Source organism: Hippocampus comes, unplaced genomic scaffold (genome assembly GCF_001891065.2).
Source record: "Hippocampus comes isolate QL1 unplaced genomic scaffold, H_comes_QL1_v1.1 scaffold190, whole genome shotgun sequence".
NCBI lineage: Eukaryota > Metazoa > Chordata > Actinopteri > Syngnathiformes > Syngnathidae > Hippocampus > Hippocampus comes.
The window spans coordinates 329,869-356,476 of NW_017805121.1; the positions used below are offsets into that span (position 1 = coordinate 329,869).

At 53.5% G+C, this 26,608-nt stretch overlaps 1 protein-coding gene across 2 annotated transcripts; it reads left to right on the plus strand.

Moving 5' to 3' along the window:
- The first annotated feature begins 1,085 nt into the window (after positions 1–1,085).
- kremen1 (kringle containing transmembrane protein 1) lies at positions 1,086–26,608 on the plus strand. Of its 2 annotated transcripts, none has more exons than XM_019865962.1 (9): positions 1,086–1,366; positions 15,095–15,257; positions 16,791–16,882; positions 21,196–21,320; positions 22,394–22,547; positions 22,745–23,077; positions 23,173–23,397; positions 24,581–24,665; positions 25,173–26,608. In XM_019865962.1, exons 1-9 carry the CDS (start codon positions 1,279–1,281, stop codon positions 25,348–25,350), a joined length of 1,443 nt encoding a protein of 480 aa, XP_019721521.1. In that variant the 5' UTR covers positions 1,086–1,278; the 3' UTR covers positions 25,351–26,608. The 2 variants fall into 2 exon arrangements, with proteins under 2 accessions (XP_019721521.1, XP_019721522.1); XM_019865963.1 differs by having other exon boundaries at positions 1,087–1,366; positions 23,173–23,355.

The window sequence follows — 26,608 nt, forward strand, 5'->3', positions numbered from 1 at the left end:
AACCGCACGGCTCGATTGGGACTTTTCGACACGGCGTTTGCCATCGACCGCGTCCTCTTCTGTCATGCTCGGGACTCACATGACAAGCTGGACGAGACTCCCTTCCTCGTCTACCCTCCGCGTACTGACAGGCGGGACAATTAAATGCTCTTCTGCAAGATGGCAGAACAATTAGCAATTAGCCCGCGTGTACAAACAGTACACGCCACAAGCGTACCGCATGTCAAATTCAACGCAAAACAAAGAGAGCCACACGCGGCTTACTTTGAACCGCCACATGGCCTCGCCTTTCTGTCCACCGTCGTCATGCAGACACCAAAAGGATCTTGAGGCGATGCTTATGGAATCACGCCGCTCTCAGGAACACGTTCGGGAATGACTCGGCCCATTTCCGTTCCCACCACAAACGCCTCCGTTCGATTCGTCCGCAGTACACGAGAGCCGTCGCGCCGAGTGGACAGACACGAATGTCAGTCAAAGGAGAGGGCGATCAAACTTGTCGAAAAAGAAAAGTAAGCAGGAATGTGGCAAAAGATGTTGCTTGCCCGTAGTCTAAAATTTGGACCGCGTCCAACCAACACGAGAGGGTCGTCCGTCAAAGGCAAGCGTCGGACAAGGGAGACACCACCGCAGCATCCGCAGGGACGGAAAACTTTAATGAATGTGTCTTGAAAAGAGAAAAACAAGTGGGAGGAATCTGGAAGTCACCTTGTGTGACTGGACGGTCGGTCTGTCGCCGCCCGAAAGCGAACGGGATTCACTCGACAGAAAAGGGAAGAAACGAAAATCCTTGGTTTTAACACCTACAAGGGGAATGGGAAAACGGGCGGGCGGACTGTGGTTGAAAAAAAAATTGAAAATATTCAAAGTCAATTATCTGGCTTGGCCCTTGAGATGGTGGAGGAGGTGGGGGGGGGGTGCCTCCCTGCCAATTGAGCTTTTTCGAATGTCAAATATGCGCCTTGGGCTGACTAAAGGTTGGGAAAAACTGGTCCAAACAAGCACTTGGGATGGATGACTTTTTACACTTGACTAACCTTTCCCAGGCCCCGCCCCCATCCCCGCCTCCGCCTCCGCCTCCTCGGCGCAGGTTGAGAGCGTTTGGCTGAGTTTCCTGTCACATGGCCCGCCACTCGGATCCCTCCGCGCTGCCCTCTACTAGTCCCCCAAGCGCCCGCGCCTCCGCTGCGCTCGAAGGCTGCCGGCCGCTGTAGCGGACTTGCCGAGTGGAGCGCGAGAGCCGATCCCGCCTCGCCTCGCGTCGCCCGAGCCGGGACGATGGAGCCGTGGACCGCCGCCGCCGCCTGGCTACTGCTGGCCGGCTTCTTCTTCCTGTCTTCCGCCTCGCTCTCGCACTTCGACACCGGTGAGTGAGCGAGCGATCGAGTCCGTCCGCAACCTGTTGTCTCTCCTCTTCTTTTTCCTTCTCTTTCGTCATCTTCTTCTTTGCCTCGCTTGGTTCTTTTTTTTTTTTTTCTTTCCCCGGCGTCACCGCTCAAAGCGTCCTTTACGTGCGAATATGTTGGATGTGGTGTGGAAAGTGAGCGTTCGGTGGGGTGTTTCGGTCCCCGACGGCCCCGTTCCAAAGTGCCTCGGAGGTGCAGCCAGCCAGCCAGCCAGCCAGCCAGCCTCGTCCCGTTCTCGCACACGCCCGCATTGTGGGATCAAGTGTTTTTCCTCAAAGCGCCAATCTCAGTTGATTGATGACTGGTCCAAGAAGTGGTCGGAATTGGAGTTGGGACTTGTTGGCAAAGCCCCCACTGGGGGATGGATGCCTTCAAAAGGCGCGAAGGCTCCACACAGCCTTTGACACTGCGCGATTTCCGGGCCTGAAAGGTCTTTGCCTTGGTGCTGTTTACTTGATTGCTTGACCCAAAGCTCCAACAGTGGTCTTGGAAATGGGCTTTTTTTGTTTGTTTTTGGGTGACGATGGCATTCTTGAAATGTCAACACTGGCTCGAAATCTTGGAATTAGGACCAGAAAGGACCCGTGACACCTTGTGTTTACCCATGTTACAAAAACGGAAATTCACTTGTTTCTAGCCTTATATCCTTTTTTTGGGGAGGGAGGGGGGGCGATGCTGTCAAATTCGGCCCTACTGTGTTGATTTCGATATGGAATTTAACAATTGTTTTTTTTCTTGGAATTCTTCACAATGCTGAAAGGTGTCGGCTTGCGTTCGGCACCTCAAGTTGCGTGACCGAATGATGCTCCCGAGCGATAGGCCAAAAACGTGAGACAAAGCTTCGATTTTCATCCAAATTGCCTTCCCTGCAACATGTGCGCGACCGTCAACTCGAATCCGCTCGAATGAGGCCGAAGCAAAGCTGCGCGGGCTCGATGGCAAACGCCAGCAAATCCTGCGACGCTTTCACAGCGTCTTGTCACACTTTGTCCTCGGGTTGAAATTTGAATGGATCGATTCCACAACAGTTGGTGAACCGCTCTTAAATTTGGAATACGAGTTCTGGTCAAATGTTATGATTAACGCTGAAGCGATTCAGTTGGGGGGGGGAAAAAAATGGACAATTCAAGCAAGACTTCCATCTCTCATGCCGGGAGGAGCGAGCGCATAAAAAGCGCACAATGTTTGTGTGCGTTTTGAATGTCTCTGTTGCGCCAGCAGGAACAAAACAAACACGTCTTGAGCGCACACAGGCGGCAACGGCCGGAACGGACGCCCCCGGGCGCACGGTGCCCAGACTGGCTAAGCTGAGCTAGCCGCAGTCAAACGCACGCGTCGCTGGCCGGACCCGGACCCGGACCCCCCTGCCCTTTCAAGCCACACACGCTCAAAGTCACCGCCGATATCGTTTAGAAAGTGAGAAGGGCGACTCCCAGTGACCAAAGATGATCCCTCACGGGCATATTTTGGCTCGGTGTTGGCTGTCTTGATTTACATCTGATTAGTCAATGGGAAAATAATCACTTGTGAAAATATTTATCATAGCGAAGCAGCAAAATCATGATTGCCCCCCGGCTCCATAACGTCGCATTGGAATTGGTTCCGATGTGCAAAGACGCCCCCGGCCGACCCGCGCGGGCCTCGGATTGAAGCCAGTGCCCACGTGCCTCCGCGCCGCTTTGCTATGCCAGCCCGTGTCATTTTCATTGCTTCTTTTCTTGTTTTTTTTCTCGACACGTCCGCCCTCGTTTTTTTTTTATTGGCGTCACCTCCCCTGCGCACAATAGCGGGTCATAACCTCCTCGCGGATATCTAATAAGCCCGCCCGCACAAACCGAGCCCCGCCCGCCTTTTGCTGTAATTTGCGCCGGCTTTCATGTCCGAAGCGGCAAAAATCCGCAGGCTTTCCTTTTTAATTTTTTAGTCTTCTTAATGACAGCCTTTGGGCTTCAAATTAGAGGCTCGGCCATCTGGGCCGCCGCGTAACTGCTCCCATGTGTACCTAGGTATTAACACAAAGTATTTCAAGCCACGGTATTCCCCCTCAGCACGCCGAGAGGGGAGGAAAGGGGGGGGGGGAGGCGAGGGCGGCGGCAGCGGCGGTCAGCTGCCTCTTCCGCGATCCTTTTACAAGACGGCTCGCGGCGTCAGGAGCCTTTTTCATTCGCTTCGGTTTGGCCCTGAGGGGGGCGGGCCCAAAAAAAACCCCCAAACGAGCCGCCCGTGGAGCATCCGCCCATGTCGGCCGACGCGTGCGGCGACGGCATTTGCATCGGAAATGACACGCCTGACCGCTGGTGTTTGTTTGGATTCCTTTGCTGGAGTGATGTGCTGGCGATAGCGCAGGTGTCGCAATCACAAGAGCGGCCGCTCACATCATATCGCGCGAGCGCAACGCCAACAGCGCGTTTGCAAATGCTCTCCAATATTGCTTTTTTGGGGGGGGGATTGTTCCAATTTGGACTTTTCTCTCTCCCCCCCACCCCACCTGCAACCTTCGACCTGGTCATACACTCGACTCCTGTTTATCACCTTCAAAGCCACGTTCCAAATGTAAAAAGGCAAAACATTTGTTGAATGCCTTGCAAAACGTTGCGACGTATCCTTTGGAAGCCAACGCTGGATGGCGTACGTGAAGGATTGCCGCCATTCCCGTGCCGCGGGGCTAACGCCGGCGCGGGGCGCGTTGCATCCTGCCCTCGCCCCCCCCCGAGGCTAACGGCGCTAGCTCGGCGCCCCGTCAAGCGGAGGCCTGCCGAGGAATGCCGCCGCCGCGCTCTCTGTCGGACGGCCGAACCGCTTTGATCTTTGATGGCGACGGCGCAAACGCTTCCAAAGGCGACCGTTTCCGGATAGCTCGAGCGAGCACGTGCTGATGTTTGTGTCTCGCGAAGACCTTTGATCTCGCTTGCTTTGATCGGATCATCGTTGAAATGGCTTTTTTTTTTCTAAATTCTCAAATTGTGCAAATCCGGGGAATTCCCGCATTGCTAAAGTCATCATCCTCCGATTTCTGTCGCGCTCCTCAAAGTATAACGTTTGCTTTTACTGTTGAATGCGACCGTCACCATTTTCGCCGATTTTCGGAGACGTTGCGGACGGCGACCATCATTTATGTTTGGCCATTTTCGACACCGTCACTTTCAATCAAGGGATGGAAAGGAAAGTTTGTTTTTGAATCCAATTTGTTGATAAATGGACACAGTAGTCCATCCATAGTTTGCTGACCAAAACAAAACTTGGAGTCGTCTTTTGGGCCGTGGCGGATTTGAATGTGGGCCATTTCCTTCTTTGCATTTTTTTTGCCGCGACTGCTGAGTTTCCATCCAATAGCTTCTGGCCATCGCATCCGTTCCAGGTTGCCAAGCCCGCATCCGGTTGCGCTCGTGCGCGCGTTTGCGCCGAACATGGACGCCCCCGGCGGAGAGTGCCCCCAAAGGTCACCTTTCAAAATGGCAGACTTTGATTTGAGCGCGGAAGGATCCGCGCGCCTCTCGCCCGGCATCTCGGCTCGCCCGTTTTCCCTCGGCTACATTTCAAATGGCGCGCTCGAGCTGCCCCGCGTACATCGTCCGCATCGCCAGAGTTGCGGTGGAATTTGTGGCTCGCGACCTGGGCGTAGACTCCGCCGGGAAGATGATTCAAGCGAGCCGTGTTGTTTGTTGTCTTATCTCGCGCGTGCCTGAATCTGACAGCGCCGGTGTCATTTGATTGCGCTTCAGGCGGCGGCGGCGGCGGCGGCGTTGCCCGGAGTGCCCACAAAAAAAAGAGCGTGCACGTCTCAGAAGGGTCCGAAGGTTCGGCGACGTGCTCGCGCCCGTGTCCTCGCCCCGGGGGCGAACGTCCCCTCGCGCACGGGTCAGGTTTGGCGGGCGACGCCCTCACTCTGCCGGCCGTGCCGAGGGATCGGACCGGCCCCTCCCCCCCCACAGAAAACGTAGCCGGTGATTACAAGCGCGCGGCAGGTGCTTATTATGGTGCGGCTGCGGGCCAGTCGTGTTCAAAGGCCTGCTTTCGTTTGATGGCGGCACCTCCCTGCGCGTCGCGTCGCGCTTGTTATTTTTTGCCCCTCCTTTCCTTTCTTCTGTTTGGACGTGTCACGCAAATGGCCACCTGCCCGCGCCGCAGCTTCGCCGGCCCGGCATGCAAAGCGGCTCAGGCGAAGCCGCGGCGGCAACCGAAGCGCTTCTTTGCTTGTTTATTCCCAGTCTGGCCACGTGATCGAGACTCGTACGTGCATGCAGGTAACATTCAAGACCTGAAACCCCTCCCTCAAAAAAATAATAAAAAAAAAATCCTGGATACACCCCCGTCAAATAATGTCAAGAAGAAAGTGATTATTGATTTCATAAATAGCATGATCATCATTGATTTTTTTTTTTTTCCCGTCAAGATCCCCAAAAGCACAGGTGTCAAAGTCGAGGCCCGGGGGCCACATCTGGCCCGCCACCTCATTTTATGTGGCCCGCAAAAGTAGATCAAGCATGTCAAGTTCCACGATGCTTGCTAAAGTCTCAACCAACATTTCAAATTGTCAGATGTCATCCGCAACAACAGTCATGATTCTTGACTTCTGAGTTTAAAACTAGTTCTGCATCCATTTGTTGTGCGCTGTTGTATGGAACATGCGGAGGTGATTAAACATTGAGATGGTTTCCCAAAATTCATAGCGGCCCTCCAAGGGAAACCGTCACTACAACAACGTGGCCCGCGACAAAAATGAGTTTGACACCCTTGCCCAAAAGGGTTCTTATTTTGACGTTTGGAGCCCTCTGCGATCGTCAGCCTTTTGATGACAAAGGCCGGCCCCTGTCAGAGAAGGGAAAGTCAGTCGGCCCCCACGGGACCACGCGGATCCCCGATTGACACGATCCGTACTTCTAGCGAGTACGGCGTACGCGTCCACCCGCTATAGCCCGGTCCGGCATTTGGGTGCCGAACTGGACTCTTGTCCCACTTTGAACAAGGCGGCCCTTGTCCTTGGTGTTGACGGGCCCGTGACAAAGCCGTGGCGACGCGAGGGGTCCGCGCTCAAGTGGGCTGAAATCCGAGTCTTCAGGTGGCCTCCCGTACAGAAGGTCAAGATGAAAGCCGCCCGGCTTGCAGAATCCCACAACAGCGGGGCGGTCACACTCTCGCGATGCCATGAAACCCAATCCGCCGGCCCTCAATGGATCTTCCGTAACTGAGGCCGGTCGGGGTCCCCTGCCGTCCCCCCTCCCCCCCCCCACCCAACGCCCTCCTCCTTGAACCGAACCATCTGCTTCCCGGTACCGCCGCTCTTCCCACAGTCGCGCAACCCGCGCTGAAAGGGGATCACTTTCACAAGCCAGATCGGGAATCGGAGACGCCGCCGTTTCAAAAAGGGCTCTGGAAGATTGCGGCCGCCTCTTTAGCGGCCCATTGTGGCGCTCTCATTGTGACTCCGGACGCGCATACAAAAAAAAAAAAAAACGCTTTGAGTTGACGTCCAGCAGAGATCGGATACGCCGCAAATGGGTCGCGTCTCCTTGTTTTGACCGGGCCGCTCCAAATCGAGACGAAAGCCATTCAGGGTCTCGCAGCTGCACTCCGACGAGCCCCACTGTTGGATTTCATCAAGTTGAGTCGGACGCGATGCGCTGGCAAAGCCTTTGCTTTGCAGCCATCCGTTTTCCCGAGCGCTTCTCCTCACTATTAGCGTTTAGCTGCTTCGACGTGAGGCTCCTTTCACGCGACTTTGAACATCGGCCTCATTTTGCAGTCTTGGACCGATAAAAGTCACGTCATCCCCCCCAAATATCGGGCCGCTAAGTATTGCGCAGCCGTAGTTTACGTGAAAACATCTCATCTGGTCTGTGGCTCCCCCCCACACCCCTGTAGTAAATGAGTGCTGAAGGAAGCACGTCGTATACGTTGGGTGGAACCAACAAACACGCCGCAGCTGCTCGCCTGCGACGCATCGCCAATGGAGACTCAGATGGTTGCGCAAGCCCAAGCAACACATGAAAGAAAACGTGTTTTGTTTTTTTTCTAGCTACCACTTGCACAACGGCTTGTGGAAATCAGCTCGGCATGTTGGCTTTGCTTCCACAATGAAAGCGAGGTCGGCTCCAAGCATTGATCGGAGCGACTTTGGCGCAATTTCCCGCCAGCAAGTCGTCACGTACGTCAAGTACCCCGGCGACAAGCAATCGTCCGACAAACTCCGGCCGCGGTCGCCCCGAGTGCTTGGTTTATGTTGGCAGAGCCGTGAATCAAACGCAGGCTTCGGTTCACAGCGGGGGGAACAGAATGCACGAGCAGCCGCTTTGCTTTCGTGTCAGCGAGAAGGCACCCCAACGGAAAGGGCGGCGGCTTCGATCGTTTTCCAATCAGGAAAAGTTGGTCTTTTCCCGATGCCGCGACCCACGTCGGCACCGCGCCATTCCAGAGCAGAAACGGCCGCGTCGCACCCGAGCCGCGCCGGCTAACCCGGATCACAAAAGGACGCGTGCAGTCAGCCGTGGAATGAAGCGCAATTAGTCGTCTCCGTGTCACTGAAACTGCGCTGCGGAGGGAACGCCCGCCCGGACCAACCCGTTGGATGAACAAACAACAGGAAGTTGCCATTGTCGAAACAAAAACAGTTCTCTGCTCGCAGACACGCACGCAAGCACGCGGGTGCGCGCGCGCACACACAACGACTGACAGGAAGTCGCCGCGAGAGGAAATGACGAATCCGAAGAGCAGCAAGTGCGCTGAGGGCAGGAGGAGGAGCGTCCAGGTGCCCCCAAACGTTTGCCCTCCAGGGTCACGTTGGAGTTTCGGGTCATTTGTAGGTCAGGTTAAAAAAAAAAAAAAAAATTGTAATTTTGAAAGTCAATTATTGTTTAATTTTTTTCATATCGAATTATTTTTTGCTCCACAGTTTAGTCCGAAAATAATACGTGCTAGTTTAAAAAAATGTCATGGCCATAACTTTTTATTCTGATCACTGACAGATGTGTGAAAATATATTGACTTTTTTTCCCCAAATAATATTTTCCATGTTATTTCCAAAAAGTGTCATTTCGAGTGAAGAAGTTCATTTTTTTTTCCCTTCTTTATAATTGATTTCAACAATTGTTCATCTGTTTCTATCCAAGTATAAAAAATGTATTCTGCACAAGAACAAAGATGGAATTTGTCAGGACAAAAAGTTGCAATTTCCCAAGAAATAACATCACAACGTTATGGTCAAAATTAAATGAGGGTTCCAAAGTACAACTTTATTGGGTTAACATGGCACCTTTTATTCTGCTAATGATGCCCCCCCCCCCCCCATAAATAAATGAGCCTATTCCTGCAAAACCTTATTTTGGGGATCTCCAAGCTTGAGCTCGCGCACGGATGAGCCCCGAGCCCCCCGTTTTGACAAGCGGCGGCCGAAAAGATGGCCGCCTCCGGCACCCGCATCATCAGCTAACGCCAGGATACGAAAGCATGGGGGAGGGCGGGCCAGTCCGCTCCTCAAGTCCTCCCGTTTGACTTTGAAACAATGGCTTCAGTGTCTGTCGCCCTCGCCTTTGGGATGACGAGACGAGGCAACGCGATCGCGTTGCCTGTCGGGCCCAAACAAGGAAGAGAAGCCGCGCGTTTGATCTGCGTTTGCCGCCCCCGCTCTGGGCCACAGACCCCTTTTGATATCTCCCTCCTCCTCGCCCCTGGAAGCCGTCGTCATGTCGGACCTCTGCGAACCAAACGAGCACAGCGGCGGTAGTTTGCAGAAGGGGGGCAGGAGCGAACCAAAGCGCATGTAATTGACATTCCTCACATGCCAGCTTTGCGGCGCACAAACAGCGGGATGGAAAACAGGTGTGTTGTTGCGTGGTCTGGCCGGGCTCCCTCGCCGGCGCCGCCCGCTTTTGATGTCAAGAGACGCGAGGCTCGGCGCCGCGGCTCGTCGAGTATTAACGGGTCACCCTCCCCGTCGCCGCGGCCCACGCGGGGATTGAGCTCCCGCCGGCCGATCGTTGGGCCGGGGTCGACGGGGCTTCGGGTTGGAGGCGGTTCGGAACAACCCGGGACGGGAATCTCTTCCGTTCAGCGGCCTCGGCTCCACAAAGCCCCTGAGCGAGGTCCCCGGTGGCCCCCGGCCGCTTGACTAGTTGAGGGCCAATTTTCTGTCCGACTCCTCCTCTCTTGACCGCGTCAAGCGGGGTCTCGACGGTCGGTTTGATTTTGAAACAAAACCCAAAAAAAAAGAATCCGCAGCGCACGTACACATGCACGGGTGGCAAAGACTTGCCGAACTCCGTTGGACAACCGGGCCAAATTTGGCTCCGCCCCGACATCCAAGCCCGTTTCTCCAGTGGGTCAAAATGGATCCCCGCGTCATACTTTGTTCTTCGAGGCAGAGCATAAAGAGGCGAAATTGCCAAGAACCAAGCGCGAAGAGGCATGGCCGCGTCTTTCAAGGAGGAGACTTTCTTCCGTTGAAGCCGTCACGATGACACGCAAGCCCGTCAAAACATTTATTTTTCTTTCCTGAACGCGATCTGTCCGTGCCCGCTCGACCTTTGACTTGTGCTGCTCAATCTGCTCCACAATCGCAGCGCAAGTGTCGTGTGAGGCGCTCGGGAGCCGACGGCTCCTCTTCCCTCGACTCGCGAGGCCCCCGCGGCGGGCCGTCAGCAACGTGTGGCCGATGGCGGCGCTGATACGGAAGGGCGTACGTGATGAGGAGACCAGATGTTTGCCCCCCCCCATCGTCGTCAGATGTCTTCCCTTCAAGTTTAGGCTGTTGAAGTGGCACACTGTAAAAAAAAAAAAAAAAAACAGGACCTCGATTTTGGCATATTGTTGAAATGAAGAGTCGTTTTTGTTTTTGTTTTGATGTCGACACACTGTCCCCTTTGAATTCTTTTGCCTTGAAATGTTGTTTGTGAAGCACATTGAGGTCGCTTGTGTCGGAAATGCGCGTGCCGGCGGCGTGCTGGGCGCAGGCCTTTTGATCTTGGAACAGCCCAAATGAAAAAAAAAAAAAAAAAAAAGGGCATTCCAAGTTGCGGGGGTTTGACTTGAGTGCGCACGGCACCTCGGCAGCTGTCGAAGATGACGTCTTTCCCCGTAGTTGCAGAGAAAAATTGCCTGCCAGGGCCGCACGTTGGAACTGGACGGCAGGCGACGCGTCGTGACCCGCGTGGAGTGATATTTGGACGGCCTCCTTCGGCGTCCTGTGCGATTGGCCCCCGCGCGTCGCTGTCGCGCTCTCTGGCCCAACCGCCGGCACCTGAACTTTTGCCAGTTGTGAAAAGCCGCAAATGGCGTCGGCTCATTCCATTCCTGTGCGGCCACAAAAAGGTGCTTCCATATGTCGATGTCCTGCCTCGTAATTTGCCCCCCCCCACCAAAAAAAAAGATGGTTTGACAAGGAACTTCAAAGACTATTGGCGGAGCATTGAAGATTAGCTCCAAATTTAGCTCCGGCACAGGCCATTATTTCCATTACGCGGTGAAATAACAGGGCCGGCCGGCCGGGTTTTTATAGGTGCGGCCCTGCGACTTCTGGCTCACGGCAGCCCTGCGGCTGGAGCGGGGAGCTTGCGCGCTGAGGAATCGCGCGGGAAGCGCGGCTCCGGGCGAGGCTATTTCGGCCTCCGATGAGGTCCTGCTTTATGGGGGCTGCAAACAAACGTAAGACGTGGAAAGCTACGTCAAATCCCTCGGGGGAGTCATTGAGCGCAAAATTAGGCGGTCAGCGCTGTCCGACCCGTCCGACCCCCCCGTGTGACTTGCGCTCTCACGAGCCTCCCGCCCCAGGGCGCAGCGGATAAAAGACCAAAGCGAGACGAGCAAGGTGAGGCACACCGTCGCCGCCTCCTCCCTCATCCGCTTTGCCGTCTCAACGCTTCCGGCCTCGTTCGGGTTGACTCGTTTGCGTGTTGTCCGTTTCGTCGCCTGTCATCTGACTTTGCGGCCATCCTCCAGCGCCACAGAATGCGCACGTCGAAACTTGTTGCCGGGTTAGAGGAGTCCATCTGTCCGGCATACGGCTTTCCGTTTTGGGCGCCACCGGACCAAATCTCCAGGGCGAGTTTGTCTTTCTCAGGAACCCCCGGCGACGGGCCAAAATGATGAAGCGCTTTTGGGGTCGACTCTCGATGGTCATGTCGACCAAATCTCATGTTTCAAATCGAAAGTAACTTTGGGGCCGCGAGATTTTCCAAGCGCAGTTCTCGATGAATGAAAACGGCGCTTCCAACCAGAGTTGCTGCGTCTTTTGGGGCGGGGCTTCTTCAGACTTTTTTTTTTTTTTTTGGAGCTCCACGCATGAGAGCCACGACGGCCAAATTTCACGTGACGAACCGAAAACTGACTTTGGCGCTGGATTTTTCAATCGATCTCTCGAGGCTTCCAATGAAGCTCCAAACAAACTGGCAGATTTCATGTACATTTTTCTTTTTTTTGCCTCCCAAACTCAACAAAGTGAAGCGTTGGGTCATCCACAAAATTAGCATGAAACGAGGCTCAAACGTGGACTCCAAAGCAAAATGGCAGACTTCCTGTGTCGTTTTGGGCATGAGCGTGACGCAAAAAAACGTGACCGCGCTCTGCCAAGCAGCTGCGCGCCCACCCGACTTCCATCTTGGTACCGCCGCAAACCGCCACATCTGGCCTGACCCCGCGCTCTCTCTTCCTGGGCGCCGACGTTAATGAGCGTCACAACTGTAATGGCTGCCAGGATGCGGCGGTGGGAAGCGGTTCACGTGCATTTAATAATCATCCGGGAGGGGAGGGGCGGAGAAAAAAAAAATTCTCTGTTCGTTGTTTTTGCCTGCCGGGTGTAAGTGTTTCCCCATCTGCGTGCAAATCTTTGGGTATCATCATTGTTTTCCAGGAAGTGTTGTGAAAGGAAGCCCCTGTTGGGAAAACTGTCAGGGAAGGCAATTTCCCGACTTCTGAGGGACTGCGGCAAACGTGAACAAAGATGGGACAACTGCCGACGCTGGGACTGAGATTCCCGATTGTGTCGAAAGCGCCTGCCGCTGTCCCGCTTTGCTAAATGCAAAATAATGCTCTTGTGTTAGCGTTGCGAGTTTCCCCAAATGTCGGGGGCGGGTCTCGGTTTAAAGGCGACTGACGGTGTTGACCGTGCGCGTGGGGTGGGAAGTCGAGCTGCTGCTACTTCTTTGGTCCTGTTGTGTCGAAAGCAGTTGTCGCGTGTCCCAAGATGCTCTTCTGTGCAAAAGGCTCAAGGCGGATAAATGCCCAATTTGAATTAGGTTTTTTTTTTTCTTTGAAAGTCCACCGAGGCTGCAAACATATCAAGTTAGAAGGAAGCTCTTAATGCTAGCGCGGAAGCCATCGCCTGTAATTAGCCGCGCGTTTCCTCCCTCTTTGCTAACATGACAAATGGCTACTCGCTGGTTTCTGTGTGACCAGGCGGCGGCAGGCAATTTTTATTTTTCTTTTTATTTTTTTAAATTTGTTTGTTTGTGTTTCTGAGATCATGTGCCCCAAAAGCCAAACAGGTTCTTTTCGCTTCGGTCTTATTTCAAGTGGCGACGTGGAATTCACGAGCCACAAATCCCAGCCGGTGTAATAACAGGGCCATTAACTCAGCTTTGCTCTTTTCCTCTCGCTCGAGAAGAGGCTTCGGCGAAAGCCAGCGTGATGTGGATTATTTTGAGGACCTCTGTTTATTTCTGTCGAGCGAGATGACTTTTATCTTGAGGAGTGGCCACACTGATGGCACCCGTTTGACATTGGGAGCGCCTGCGCACGGCGGGGCTTGAACATGAGTCGACGGGTCGGCGTCACGACGCCGCATCGACAATTAACACTCGCAGATGTCTCGTGGCTAATCACGTGAGTTTTCTGCATCAGTCCACCGCCCCGCACACGCTTGGGCCACCGGTGGACTCGGCCAGGGAGTTTGGCGCAGAGGCGTCCGGAAAGTCCTTCAGCCAAACTTGTGTCGTTTCCAAACGCAGTCCCTTTTGGAAGATGTTTTGAAAGGACGAGAGCTCCTTGGGGAAGCGGTCTACCTACCGCCCGACGTTGTCCCGCTGCACTCGCTCAGCGGCGCGATTGCTTCTCGCTCCTGGCCGCCGATGACTCACCGGCGGGGTTTTGCGCTGCCGCCAAAGCCTCAAATTGCAGTGCTGGTTTCTTTGATGGGGCCACGGCTCGCTTCCGTCATCTTGAAATGTACTCTGAAGGAACGCGCCCCTCCTCAGCTTGACAGACAACGTAAGAATCTTCAAGAACCGAGGGTAGGCGCTTTTGTCAACATCAGATGCAACGAAGAGGCTAAAAACAAAGCTCAACGCTTCTTTCGCTTGGACGCCTTCTGTCTGAAATGGAGAGGCAAAGAAATCCAGGCTGCGTCGTTTGGCTGACTTGTTTTTTTTTTTTTTTATGTTGAACTAGCGACAGCCGCCGCGACTCTGCCTAGCCTGTGTGACAATGTGTGACCTCACGCTCTGAACTGAAATCAACTCGTGTGTGTGTGTTTGTGCGCGTGCACTGAAATCCACTCCGACGTGCACAAAGGCAAGCCAAGGGAGAGCAAGAGAAAGGAAGGGCGCAGCTCTTACCTGTCAAATCATTTTGCTGGAAAGCGGGGAAGGTTCCTCTGGCGAGATTCAAGTTGACTTTTGAATTCATCGGCGTTTGACCGACCAAGTCATGAATTGGAATGAATGAATTATGCTTTCTTTGGTCTCCCGTAGGAGGAACTGGTCTCGGAGGACAAATTTTGTTCCTGCGGGGAGGTCCCGCTCAGTGGATAGCCGCACCTGCGGCGTGAGCGGGGTTCTCCGGTGTTAAAATGCGCAAATCCTCCGAAAAAGCGGCCCGCGAGGACTCGGCCGAGGCCGACGAGCTGCTTTTTTGTTTGTTTGAACTCGCTCTTGTTTTTCCTGGGAAATGAGCGCGGCCCATATGGTTGTCATCCACTTCCTGGAAACCGGAGCCGTGCCTTGATGTTAATGGAAACAATACTCCGCTCGGCTATTATTTTTTCTCCCCCCCCCCCCCTTTTTTTCTTTTTGCTCCAACGCGTTTGGCGAGCGCCGCAAAGACGAGCGCTAATATTCCAACTTGTGTTTTCCGCCGTCACTCCCGATACCTTCAAGCATTTTAATAGCGCCGGATGGTCCTGAAAAATCACAAGGAAGGCAAAGGCGGCGCACGTGTCCTCCGTACTGTACGTGCCAGATGTCGGCAGTAAGGTTGCCGCCCGCCCCGTCAACGAGAGACCCGTCCTGTCTTTATGCGGGAATGAAATGTTGCGACACGGGATGGTCGTTTCCTCATTGCGGCTGTCCCACGCAAACGGGAACGTTGAATCGAACCGCAATGAACCAAATCAAAGCCGGGCCACATGAGAGAGCGCAAGGTGGGAGTCGCCAGCGTTGCCACCGTCCGCTGCCTCGGCCTCCGCTCTGCGCCAAATCCTCCGAAAAGCGCCTTTGCGCTGCCGCCGCCTCTCGTGACGGGTCGCCTGGCCTGCTGCGCACGAAACCCAAAAGTCATTTCTGGCGGTTGTTTTGAAAATAAAAAAAATGTTTGGAAGAAGCTGAGCGGTTTCGAGTTGGAATCAGCCTTCCCACAATCAATCAGGAAGCAATTGATATCATGCGAAAAACAACGGAATACATCTTTGACTTTTGGCCAATTTTAGCAGGGGCGGGCAAGGGCTGCAACAAGCTCGTCTTAATGGCTCCGCTCTCCTTTCGCAGAGTGCTACACGGCCAACGGGGAGGACTACAGGGGCTTCCAGAAGCAGACCAGTTTGCCGGAGGGGAAGGCCTGCCTCTTCTGGAACGAGACCTTCCAGCACCCCTACAACACCCTCAAGTACCCCAACGGCGAGGGCGGCCTGGGGAGCCACAACTACTGCAGGTTGGCCTCAACCACACTTGATCCGAGATCCGGGTCATTTTGATAGGAGACCAATATAGATGCGTACAGCGTGTGTTGCGTTGTTGCCCCAGCCTTTACTTGAAAGCCTAAGACCGGCTTGAAACCCTACTGTGTAACCTTATGCCATATTTTGATACCCAAATCCTGATTTGAAACCCTTTCGTGAAAGCACAACTCTGGCTTGAACGCGCCGGAGTCGCAAGCGGTGCGACGGCCATCTTGGAAATTCACTCTGCTGCGCCGAACGCACTCAGTCTCAGGATTGCGCAAGCGTCAGAGTGAATTCTGGGTCTGCTCTTACGGGCTGTCACGTGGGACGTCCGTTCCCGTGCGGTGACAAGAAACATTCAAGCCTACTATTAGTTGAGTTCGAGTTCAAAACACAACGGCACGTTTCAAAACAATGATTTATCGGCTGTCAGATCAGGTCCCCATGAGGTGCATTTAGTTAGGGCGGTGTTGAAAGCGACGCCGTTGCTGTTTTTCGACACCGCGGGATAGCAAAACAAGGCCAACGAGTTGAAAAGGTGACAACGCGACCGTCAAGTGTGCACGCAAGACTGAAATACAGGCTGGCGAGGAGACGCGGGAGGCTTTCTGCCCGCATAGATCTAATTGTCCTGCTGGTCGTCCCCCAAGTTTTTCTGCCGCTTCAAATGGAAGTTCGGTTGAAAAACGTCCTGGCTTGCCGAGAGCAAAGTGCCGATGACGTCTGCTGTGGGAGGGCAAGAAGGCAACGCTAACAACCCGCATGACAAGTGTGCTGACAAAGACTGTAAGGCGATACGGCCCGCAGCCCCCCCGGCCCCCACCCGTCCTCCCCTGGAGATGCGGCAACGATCTGTGTCGGAAGAAAAGAGAACACAAAAACAAAAAAAAGGTCTTCGGCAATGACGGTCAAAGCAGAGGAAGAAATTAACAAGAGTGGCCGTGTCATGTGAGAAGCTTCTTTTCGTCCGCGGTATTCGACACCTCCACGGTTGACTTTCCTTTTGTTTGGATTTCAAAACGGTCCCCTATCCTAAGAAAACCGGACTCGAAATTCTAATCGAGCCTGTAAACCGGGCAATTCATCAAATCCAAATCAACACCGCAATGGAGTAGAACGCAATTTACAAAAGGTTGCGATTGTCATCCGCTTTATGACGTGCTGATTCATGCTTCGGCCACACACCAATTTTGTGAAGCCATCGTTGCGGACGCTTAAGAGACTGCGAGTGTTTAGTACGTCAACGAGGAATTGAAGCAGATCGAATGCAGCCCGAACTGGAAAGGCTTGAAGCCCTACCCTCAACGCGAACCTATGTGGTAACCCCGAAGCATTGTTTGAAACCTCGCCACAGGCCGAAATTCAAATTTGAAAACCTTGCTCTGCCCTGGACCCCTCATATGAAATTGGAACCCTGTCTTAAAACCTTACTTTGAGTTGCCCATTGCCATACAACAAAAAGGGTCGGAGGGACAGTTGTACACAAGAAATGAACGTTTGCTTTTGTTGCCGTTTTTCCGCAGGAACCCCGATGGCGATGTCCAGCCGTGGTGCTACATCGCAGACCACGAAGACGGAATCTACTGGAGGTACTGCGACATCCCAACGTGCCAGAGTGAGTGGCGCTTTTTACTTTGCCCGGACAGTGACCGAGTGCTCAAGCGGTGTTCCGCATGGCTCAATCTTCGAACCGCTCATTTTCGTCCCGTTTCACGGAAAATGTCCTGGGACAGATTCCTTTGATTGCGTGGCATTGTGATCAAGCGAGAGGCGAGAGAGAGAGTGGGAGACACAGGGCAACTCACCTGCGCAACGAGCAGCTCGTTCAACAATTTAAGAATGGGGCACTGTTAAGAGATTTACGACTGTTGAAGGTGTCATTCATTCATGTATTTATTTATTTGTTTATTGGGGGCGGGGCAAGCCTGTCGCCTAACACTGGGGGGAGAAAGAATCATTTCCATTATTTTTGTCCCCCATTGTCTGGCCCTACCCGAGTTGATTGGCGCATGCTTGGCTGTGCGATTGATAACGCGAGTGGACCTTGTCATTTTTGTTTCTTAGTTTTTTTCCAAACCACATCGCCATGTGAATGACTTTTTTTTTTTTTTATGCCGTGACCTTTTGCACATTCCGCTTGACAGGTCTCAGCATGGAGTCATTTACTTTCTTGTGTGTGTGTGTGTGTGTGTGTGTGTGTGTGTGTGTGTGTGTGTGTGTTTTGTTTTGAAGCTCTTACGTGTGTTTGTTTTCAACGTAGTATGAAATGTCAAGATGCTATTTCTTGTCCTGCGCCTCTGCTAGAATGAGCTCAGCCTTTGTCCGCGTAGCCGTGTTTGGGTTTGGCCTGAAAGTCAACCTCCGCGTGCGCACCCTGCCTTTCTTGAGGCCGTTCCGACAACAACTCCGCACGGGAAGACCGAGGTTAAGTTTAGCTGCGAGGCATCGGGGTGTCATGCAAACAAGTCTGTTCACGAACCGCGGTGGCAGGCCCCGGCAGACGTGAACGGGGGAAACCGCAAGCGCAAGAATATTGCGCCTACGGTGTCCCGCCTCCCGGAAAGCCCTCGGCCTTCACGACACCGCCGTCCTCATCGCTTTTTCGCTGTTGTGTAAACAGCTGCTCGCCTCGTGACTTTTTTGGCCAAGTCAGGTGCCTCGAGAAGGTCGGGGAAGTTTCCCATTGTCTGTCGAATCGCTCGACGGGTGCGCCAAAACGTGTCACTCGGCGTACCTTTCTCCGAGGACGGGCGCGGTCACATGGCGGCTGCGCCCCATTTGAAAGGGCGGGCGTCAAGCAGGAAGCGTTTGGGAGTGCTGCGGACAATCCAAAGCCACGGTTGTCTTTCTTTTCTGTTCTCTCGGTCGCTCGAACCTTGTCGCGTGTCGGAGAGGACGCCGCGCCTTCACCTCGGGTTGATATATATATTTTTTTTAACTCGACAATACTTACTGTGATGTTTTTGTTTTCTTTTTATCTGTGCACAAAAATTAATTAAAAAAAAAGTAACAAACCCCCTCTGAAAACAAATTAAAAGTGACTGTTTAAAAAAAAAAAAGACTCAAAATGAAATGAAATAGACCTCGAATGAAAATTCCCAAAGTGTTCTCAGGAGAGGAGATTCAGGGCGCACCACAGCAAAGGGGAGACTGTGGAATCGATCGTGTGTCCTGGATTGCAACAAGGACCAATCAACCTAATCGGGTTTGCCGCATTGGCCTCGGCACCCCGACGGAGTCGCTACGAGGAGTAGGACCTCGTAGTAGGACTTCGTAGTAGGACCTCGTAGTACCTGCTTTTTTTTTTTTCCCCCACTTGCGTATCGGAAAGCACGAAAGAATCTGTCCCAAGTGCGATTGTGAATGTTGTGTGCTCATCTACGACAATGACTTCCCTCTAGTTGCACTCATTTTTTTTTTTTTTTTTTTGGTCCTGCCTCCACACCTTGAAGCCATAAAGTGAGGTGTTTGGAGTCATATTTTACGAGGCGAACGAAGCATAGTATGCGGCGCGGAGCGATTGCTTTCATTAAGTCTGATTTATAAAGCGGTGAAACGGCGCTTTGGAACGGCTCAACATCTGCGCTAACTCGCCGCGAGTGAGAAATGAATCCAGACGTGAGCGCCCTTGAAGTGAAGGCCGCCATCGGATTCCACGCGCCTGTTTGGATTTTGGGCGTCCAGGTCGCGTTCCGACGACGGGGCGGGCTCTGTTGATGACACCGTTTGGCAGTAGCAAGCTCATGATGACGGAAAAGCCCCAAAGAGAAACGCATCCTGTGAAAAGGATTCAACACACACACACACACACACACACACACACACACACACTCACAAGGCGCACTGCGTTGCTGGAAGCGGGCATGGTCAAAGGTACGCAAGCAAGCAAGCATGTTTTTAAAAAGGCAGAGGGAGTAAAAGTGACTTTGGTTGTACTTTAGCCAAGGTACTCATGCTTGCAACATGTCAGAGTCAAAAATAAATCCCAGCATGTAGCATTGCGGCTGATATTGTTGCGGACAGTACTTTGGGGTTCCGCTAAAATAATGAAGGAGAAAAAAAATGTATTGCTGTTATTTTTTTCCTCAGTATTTAGGACTCATTTTTGACCTTTTTGTTTCTTTTTTTTTTTTTCCTGCGGTAATTGGTTCTTTTCCCTCGAATTCTGGTGCATTTTTCATTGCATTTTTTCACATCCCCCCCCAAAAAAAAAAAAACAATTCCATATCAAAAAGCTATGTGGCACGCTGAGTACATTTCACGACTTTATTTTTGGTGCGGCAGAGTGAAAATGTGACTTTGCACAGTTCCTCAAGCGTTGATGTTATTTCCTCTGGCCGTTTCTTTTTCTTTCTTTCTGGATGTGTTTGCGTGATATTTTCAGAGCGCGGGCTCATGTTTGCAGCTTCACCGAGTCACGACGAGCAGGTGCAATCAAACGCGGCGCTCCTTCGTGACCAGCCCCGACTAAAATTAGCAAGAGCATCGTGTCCAAACTGACAAATAAATGAATCGGGAAAGAAAGCACATGGGCTGTGTGTGTGTGTGTGTGTGAGACGGGGGGAAAGGGGGGGGGGGATTTTCTGAGGAGAATGACAGGAAGGGAAACGCGGCCTTGAAAGAAGAAAACAAGCGCTGGTCCAAATAAACCAGCGGAACATGTTGGACATGTGGTCTGGCGGCGCAAAAGCAGGCGGGAGAACCGCAGCCTGGCCCCGCGTAGTTCCTCCGCCCCCCCCCTCCCCTCCCCTCCCCCGGCCCCCTTCCGACCTCGAGCTGCTTTCAACTTGTGCTATTGCTGCTTTTATATCTCCTTGTTTTTCCGAGGCTGGCCGTTCTCCCGGCCCTTGTGGTCGGGGGCCGCGCTTTGCCCATCCCGATAGTTTGGCCCTGTAATTTGAAGCGGTTAAAAAAAAAAAAAAACACACGCGCACACACACACGAGCGAGAGCACACTGTGAGTCATCTCTGTCGCTAATTTCCGTCCTATTACTCCAGCTGGTGTGAAAATATTCAACAAATTTGAGGGAAACTGGAAAAATCTGACTAGGGAGTCCCACATTTGACAATGATTTCTTTTTTTTTTTTTCCATCTGAAGCTTGCTTGCAAGTGAAATGTCGACTCGCAGTCCAAAAGACAAAAATTGACAATTGAAACTCAAGCGAGCGCTTGTAACTGGAGAAACAAAAGGACGTCGAGGCGCTTGTCGGTCAAGCTTCCATACGGCTCCATCGGTAGCATTTCTGATTTGCCGCAAATGTTTTCGTTTGGACGATTCCCAAATGAAGCCGGGATTGTGGAGGGGTGTGGCTCCAGTGTTGACTTGTTGGGGTTTTTGTTTTTTTTTACTGCTGCCAGTTGTGTGTTGGGGAAGCTGCAAGCATGCCAGCATGTGCATCGATGATTGTATGGCAGTTCCTCATTGGAGGATGACCCTAATGTAAGACCCCAACCCAACATTTGAAAACCTGAACCTTCATTCCTCAATTTCGACCCTAACCCTGCTTTTGAAAGTCCATTCGGGGACGCTGACTCGAGACCCTCGTTTGGAACCCCGCGGTGAAGGCCAAAGCGCCATTTGAAAACGCCAAGCCCGTCTTCGAAAGGCGAGGATTCAAAAGCCCAAGTCGGCCTCAAAAGCCTCCTGGAAACCGGCGGGCCGAGCTCCAAAGAGTCACGAGAACCCCCAATGCAGAACCGTGAAAGGCGACTTGGAAACCCTTTTCCCGATCTTGAAACCCGAGCGGGCTTGAAGCCGCCGCTGGAAGGACTCTGCCGAGTCCCTTTGCCCAAAGACGAGACCCGGGCCGACTTTGTCGCCGCGGTTCCATTCCTGCCGCCGGAATGGCAAATCCCGCAAACCAACGATGACCGATTCCTTCTGGAACCGTCGTTGACGCTTGTCGTCGTCGCTGTGCTTTTTCCAGTGCCGGGGAACCTGGGCTGCTTCCGCGACAGCGGGGACCCCCCCACCCTGTCCGGGCCCACCGAGACCTCCAACAAGCAGACCATCCAGACCTGCATCGGCTTCTGCAGGAAGCAGAGATACAAGGTCAGCGTCGCTCTTTTCCAACATCGACCTGCCACTCGCGCCCCAAACCGAGCCGCGAAACCGCCGATAGGATAAATGAGGAGATCCTTTCACATCGGCCAAAAACATTTTCAAAAATGTTCTGCATGAAAGTGAAATCTTGAATGTCTTGTCTGGAACACATATGCTTGACAACACCGCCCCCCCCCCCCCCCACCCCCGACTGCAAGACTCCGACACTCGAACGCTCCGACGGTCCGTCGGCAAACCAAAGTGCACCGGCTTCACATGAACTTCGAATGCAAAATGTCATCTTCAAGCCCCGCCCTCCTTCCGGCCAAGTGCCAGCCGGCGCTACTGTTCCACGGCCGACAAAACAAACGGTGACCGAACAATCGCGCGGCCATAAATTCCTCGGCCGTGAGCGGAGGCGGGTGGGAATGCGCGCCGCGCCGCGCGTACCTTGGCTGGCGGGACTCGGAGCGCCACACAATGGCTTCCCTTTGATGGCGGCACAATCGCACTTTTGAGCGCGAGGACTTTTTCCGCATTCCTCCAGTCCCATTTTATCCCCCCACGCTCATGTGAGTTACGACATCTGCTCGTGACAAGACGGGAAGAGAAGGCTTTCAATTCACGCCAATTGCAAAAAGAAGGGGGGCAGGGGGGGGGGGAGAGCAAGAACTGACAACACTGAGGACTCGACGACTCTTTTTGACGGTGGACTAAATCCGATCCAGCTTGAATCGCGCCAATATAAGTCTCCGAGTTCCCAGCAGTGATTTTTATCCGCACGACATTTCTCACACAACAATGAAGCGAATCTCCTGCAAAAGAGTTTGTTTGCTTGCCAGACGCCGAAATGAACCCACGTGTCCGGAAACGCGTGTCCGTCCGTCCGCTTTTCCCAAAACGCTGCTCCTTGACTTTGGCTTGACCAACATCGTGCCCGTTTGCGCCGAACACGCCGCGCGGTTGTCAGAGTGGTAAAATCCAGAAGGGGCACTTGCGTTTGGAGCCTTTGTGGAAGGCTTTCCTGCGGCTTCCTCCTCCGAGCGCTTTTGTTCACGAAGTCCTCGCTCGCGTCTGCGCAGCTGGCCGGCATGGAGTCGGGCTTCGCCTGCTTCTGCGGCAACGAGGCGGACCTGGCGCAGCGCGGCCGGGCCCCCGGCACCGACTGCAACCACGTTTGTTTCGGCGACCACAGGCAGCCGTGCGGCGGAGACGGCTGGCTCATCGTCTTTGACAGTGAGTCGAGTCGCGCTCGACGGGGGAAGAGGCAAACGTGAGGAAGATAGTTGGATGGTTGACCCCGTTGTTGTCCGCCTCCTCTTTTTTTTTTTTTTTTTTGTCAATCCGCTTGAGAAAACAGATCTTTTAGGTGCTCGTAACAAAGAATGCTCGTCGACACCGGCGTGAAATGAATGCTCTTTGCAAGAGCGAAGCTCGGGTAGGTTCCTGCGGCGGCAATTACTCGTCGCCCTCCGGGGTCATCTACTCGCCGGACTTTCCGGACAAATACGGCGCCGGCCGCGCGTGCTACTGGACGGTGCAGGTGGCGGGCGCGTCCGCCATCCTCTTCAACTTCACCCTCTTCGACATCACGGATCAGGCGGACATGGTGGAGCTGCTGAACGGCTACACCAAGGAGGTGGTGGCGCGCTTCGACCGGCGCGCCCCGCCCCGCCGGCCGCTCAACGTCACCGGAGACTTTGTCATCCTCTATTTCTACTCGGACGGCAGCAACCAGGCGCAGGGCTTTGTGCTGCTCTACCAAGGTAGGAGTTGACCTTCGCTCCCAAAACGCATTTGTTCCTCCGCGCGCGGGTAGCTTTGGATGATCCGTTTTGCGGCCGGCCGCCTTTCTCCGCAGCGCTGAGAAGCCGCCGCGACGGGGAGAGCGCCGAGGACGAGGGCCGGGGCCTCTCCGGCACGGCGCGACCCCGGGCGCCCCCCGGCGTCACCAACGGGACGGCCGAAGGCCGAGCGTCCTCGTCCTCGCAGATCCTCTACGTGATCACGTCCAGCCCCGGCCAACCGCGGCGCAGCGTGCCAGGTCAGTGGGCTGGACCCGGACGGACCAGTGGACGCGGCGCCAGTATGTCCAGCTCCCGCCCTCCTCCTCTCGCTTTCTTCACCTTGGTGCGCCTCTGCACACTCCAAATGCTCTCTTTGCCGTTCCGTACGCGATGCCGTGCGACGCTTCCGGCCGTCCTCTCGGACGCCTCGCAAAACACCCGCAAGTTCCGCCGCGACTCGGAAGGCTCTTTGATGTTGACCAACACACCCAACCGTCGTGGTCCGTCAGCCGCAAAATCATCTGGAATAACGTCGACAAACAGCACACGTAGACTTTTACGTTGGCGAAACGCACATATTGGGGTCCTCCGAGACAAAATGGCCTTTGCTCATGCAACCGTGCCGATGGCAAAGGCTCCAAACGGCCTTTGATGTTGACCAAAAACATGCAGATGAGGGCCACCCAAGACAAAATCACCGTTGGTGTTGACGAGTCCCACAATTGGGAAATTGGTAACAACAAAATGCTTGATTTTTACATCTAGAAATCAACAAAAACAACCCAGCACATGAAAACAGGGTGAGCTTTTTTGAAGACAAAATACTTTTTGATCTTTACGAAACGTACGTTAGGCGAATTGACGTCAACGTCGTTCACGATGTCAATTGGCTGCCTTGGATGCTTCCAACAATCAGCTTTGGGTTGTCAAAAGCGAAATTGGGTCTCAATTCTCTTTGACGGTTACAAAACACTGACGGCTGTTTTGCCAAGACGCTCCGTTTTGGCGCTCTGGTTGGCGTGGCCGCCTCCAAAGATGTCAAACGGGTTCTCGTCACCGACAACACGGCCGCGCTATGCAAGGCGTGTCGGTAGCGGGCAAAGAAATGACATTTTTTCCAGGTTGTTTGCTTTCAGACTCCTGGAACTAAACTCAAGTGGGGATTTTTGCAACTGCCTTATTTTTTTCTGCATCATTAGATTGCGTGACATTTGATTGAAGCGATCGCAGACACCAGTCGGGCGGGGGTGACGAACGCGACCATTCCAACAGATGCGCACGGAGAACGCTTCAACATTTCTTGACGCTTTGCTCGCTCGGCGTTTGCCAGCAGGTGTTTCCTCGCATGCTCGTCCTTGCGGCCCGCTGCCCTTTTTTTGTGGGGGAGTCGGGGGGAGGGGGCGGTGTCCTGGCCAGGCGACCCCACTGACGCCGGTTTACCGTGTCACCCCGGCCGGCCCTCCTTGTTTTGTCTTTTGGCAGTGTGGACCGTCTACGCCCTGGCCGGCCTCCTCATCCTCACCGTGGTCGCCCTGCTGGCCAAGCTGCTGCTGCACATCACGCTCAAGTAGGTTTTGTCACAATTTTGGGGAGGAATGGAGGAATTTTCTTGTTGTTTTCTTTTACCGACGATGAGTGACCTGATGTGAAGTCACGATTTTTTCCAAATGGATGCTCGACGCCGTTTCATGCCACTCCTGGTTGACGTTTGCTGTCAAAGTAAACATCAAACAAAGACAAGTACACATCGAGTGTCGCCTTGCGGTCACTGGCTTCGTGCTCACACATCATTGTAATGGTCACATTAAAAAGCGAAAATGATCCCATAAATCGTCACATTCAAAAGTGGACCGTGGCACGTTCAAACCTTCTCCCGTTTTGTAGTTGGACTTCAGTTCAGCTCACTTGCGTTTGAGTCTATTTGGGTTTTTTTGTTTTTTTTTTTTTAATTAAAATAAATCAACGATGTTGCGTGTCAGATAACCGAAGAATTGATTGAACGCACGCTACCTCCAAGGTTAGGATTTGAGACTTGAGAAACCTCGGTCACATTTCCCTCGTATGACATCCCCAGGTCTCCCCGAATCCCCGCAGCCGGCGGCTCGGACAGCTGCGGCCAAAGCGTCTCGACGTCATCAGAGCCGTGGATCATCCTGTACCGGCCTTCCACCATCTCCCTCTTCAAGAAGAAGCTCAAGAACCACCACCACCACCACCACCACGGCGACCTCAGCCCCCTGGTGGGCAACTAGCACAACCCGTCGAGCGCTTCCTTCGAACTCCTTGCATAGCAAGGCGCTAAGCTAACTCGCGGCTCATGCGGGTACGGCGCCCTCCGGCCGGGACGGATGCCGACTTCCCCTCGGCGAAGCTTCTCCGTCAGGGCGCTGCCGCTTCTTCAGAACTTGGGCATCAAATGCAAAAGTTTTCAGGGCGACCGCTCGCCCTCGGAGGGGAGGGGATGGGCTGCTCGCGAGCAAAAGCCGACGCGTCGCGTGGCGTTCAAGTGCCTGACGGCAGAACCGCCCCCCCCCCCCCCACTAACACGCCTCATAACGGGACGGGGATTTATTTTTGTAAGGCTTTGTAGATAGTCGGGACGAGGCATTTCATGACCAGCTCATTTATCTTCTTTGTCTTTCCTGAACATATTGTTCACCTTAACTTTGAAACGTGGGCGGGGTGGGGAAACGTGGCGTCCGATGGACTTGTGCATGCTCTTTTGTCATATTGACGCCAGAGGGACAAAGGTTGACAATGAATGGCTATCCAAGGAAAATCGCCGACGATTAACATCGATTAGAATGTGAGCGTGGAGACATTGACGCAGTATGTTTCGTAAACCACATGGGCGTGGTCGCGCAGCCCCAAAGCAAGTACAGCACTCAAACTTCAATGCCTGGCCTCCGATAAGCACGCTCAACCGGATGCTTCGTCACACACACACACACAAGAAACAAAAATCCACAGGAATGGAAGCAAACGCGATTGCCATCTTCATTGTCCCGATCCTTTTGGCCACTCTTTTTCACATCATCAGAGCAATAGCGAAAAGTACTTTGAAGGAGACGCGCTGCACATATTTTTCGGGGGCCGGGACGCACATATCGGGATTTCGCAAGCAAACCTGGAAAACGGGCGAGCCGTGACGGCGGCGGTGCGAGCCCGAGGGAGGGCGCTTTGAGGCCGATTGCGGTCGACGGCAGAGGGCGGTCTGGCACAAAATTGAAAATGGATGAAAATGATTTGGCTTCAGCCGCTTACTTCTTCATCCGCAAATACAATCGGGATCAGAGTCGTATGCTTCGACTCATGGGGGGGGGGGGCGCGTGCGGCGCCGTATATGAGGGCGTGCCATCGTACACGTCGCCAAAGCTTCGATCATCTCAAGGGGATGAAAATGATACACGGTCCGATTCATCTTTGCGTGCAGAGAACTGGTCAATGACACAAAAAAAATGGACTCGGGGCAAAAAGCAGCACCAAAGACCAACTCCACAAGTTGTCTTC

Coding starts and splice junctions, on each gene's coding strand:
- kremen1 (XM_019865962.1), top strand. CDS start 1,279: ATGGAGCCGTGGACCGCCGCCGCCGCCTGGCTACTGCTGGCCGGCTTC. Junction 15,258..16,790: donor GGGAGCCACAACTACTGCAG/GTTGGCCTCAAC, acceptor GTTTTTCCGCAG/GAACCCCGATGGCGATGTCC. Junction 21,321..22,393: donor GCAGGAAGCAGAGATACAAG/GTCAGCGTCGCT, acceptor GCGTCTGCGCAG/CTGGCCGGCATGGAGTCGGG.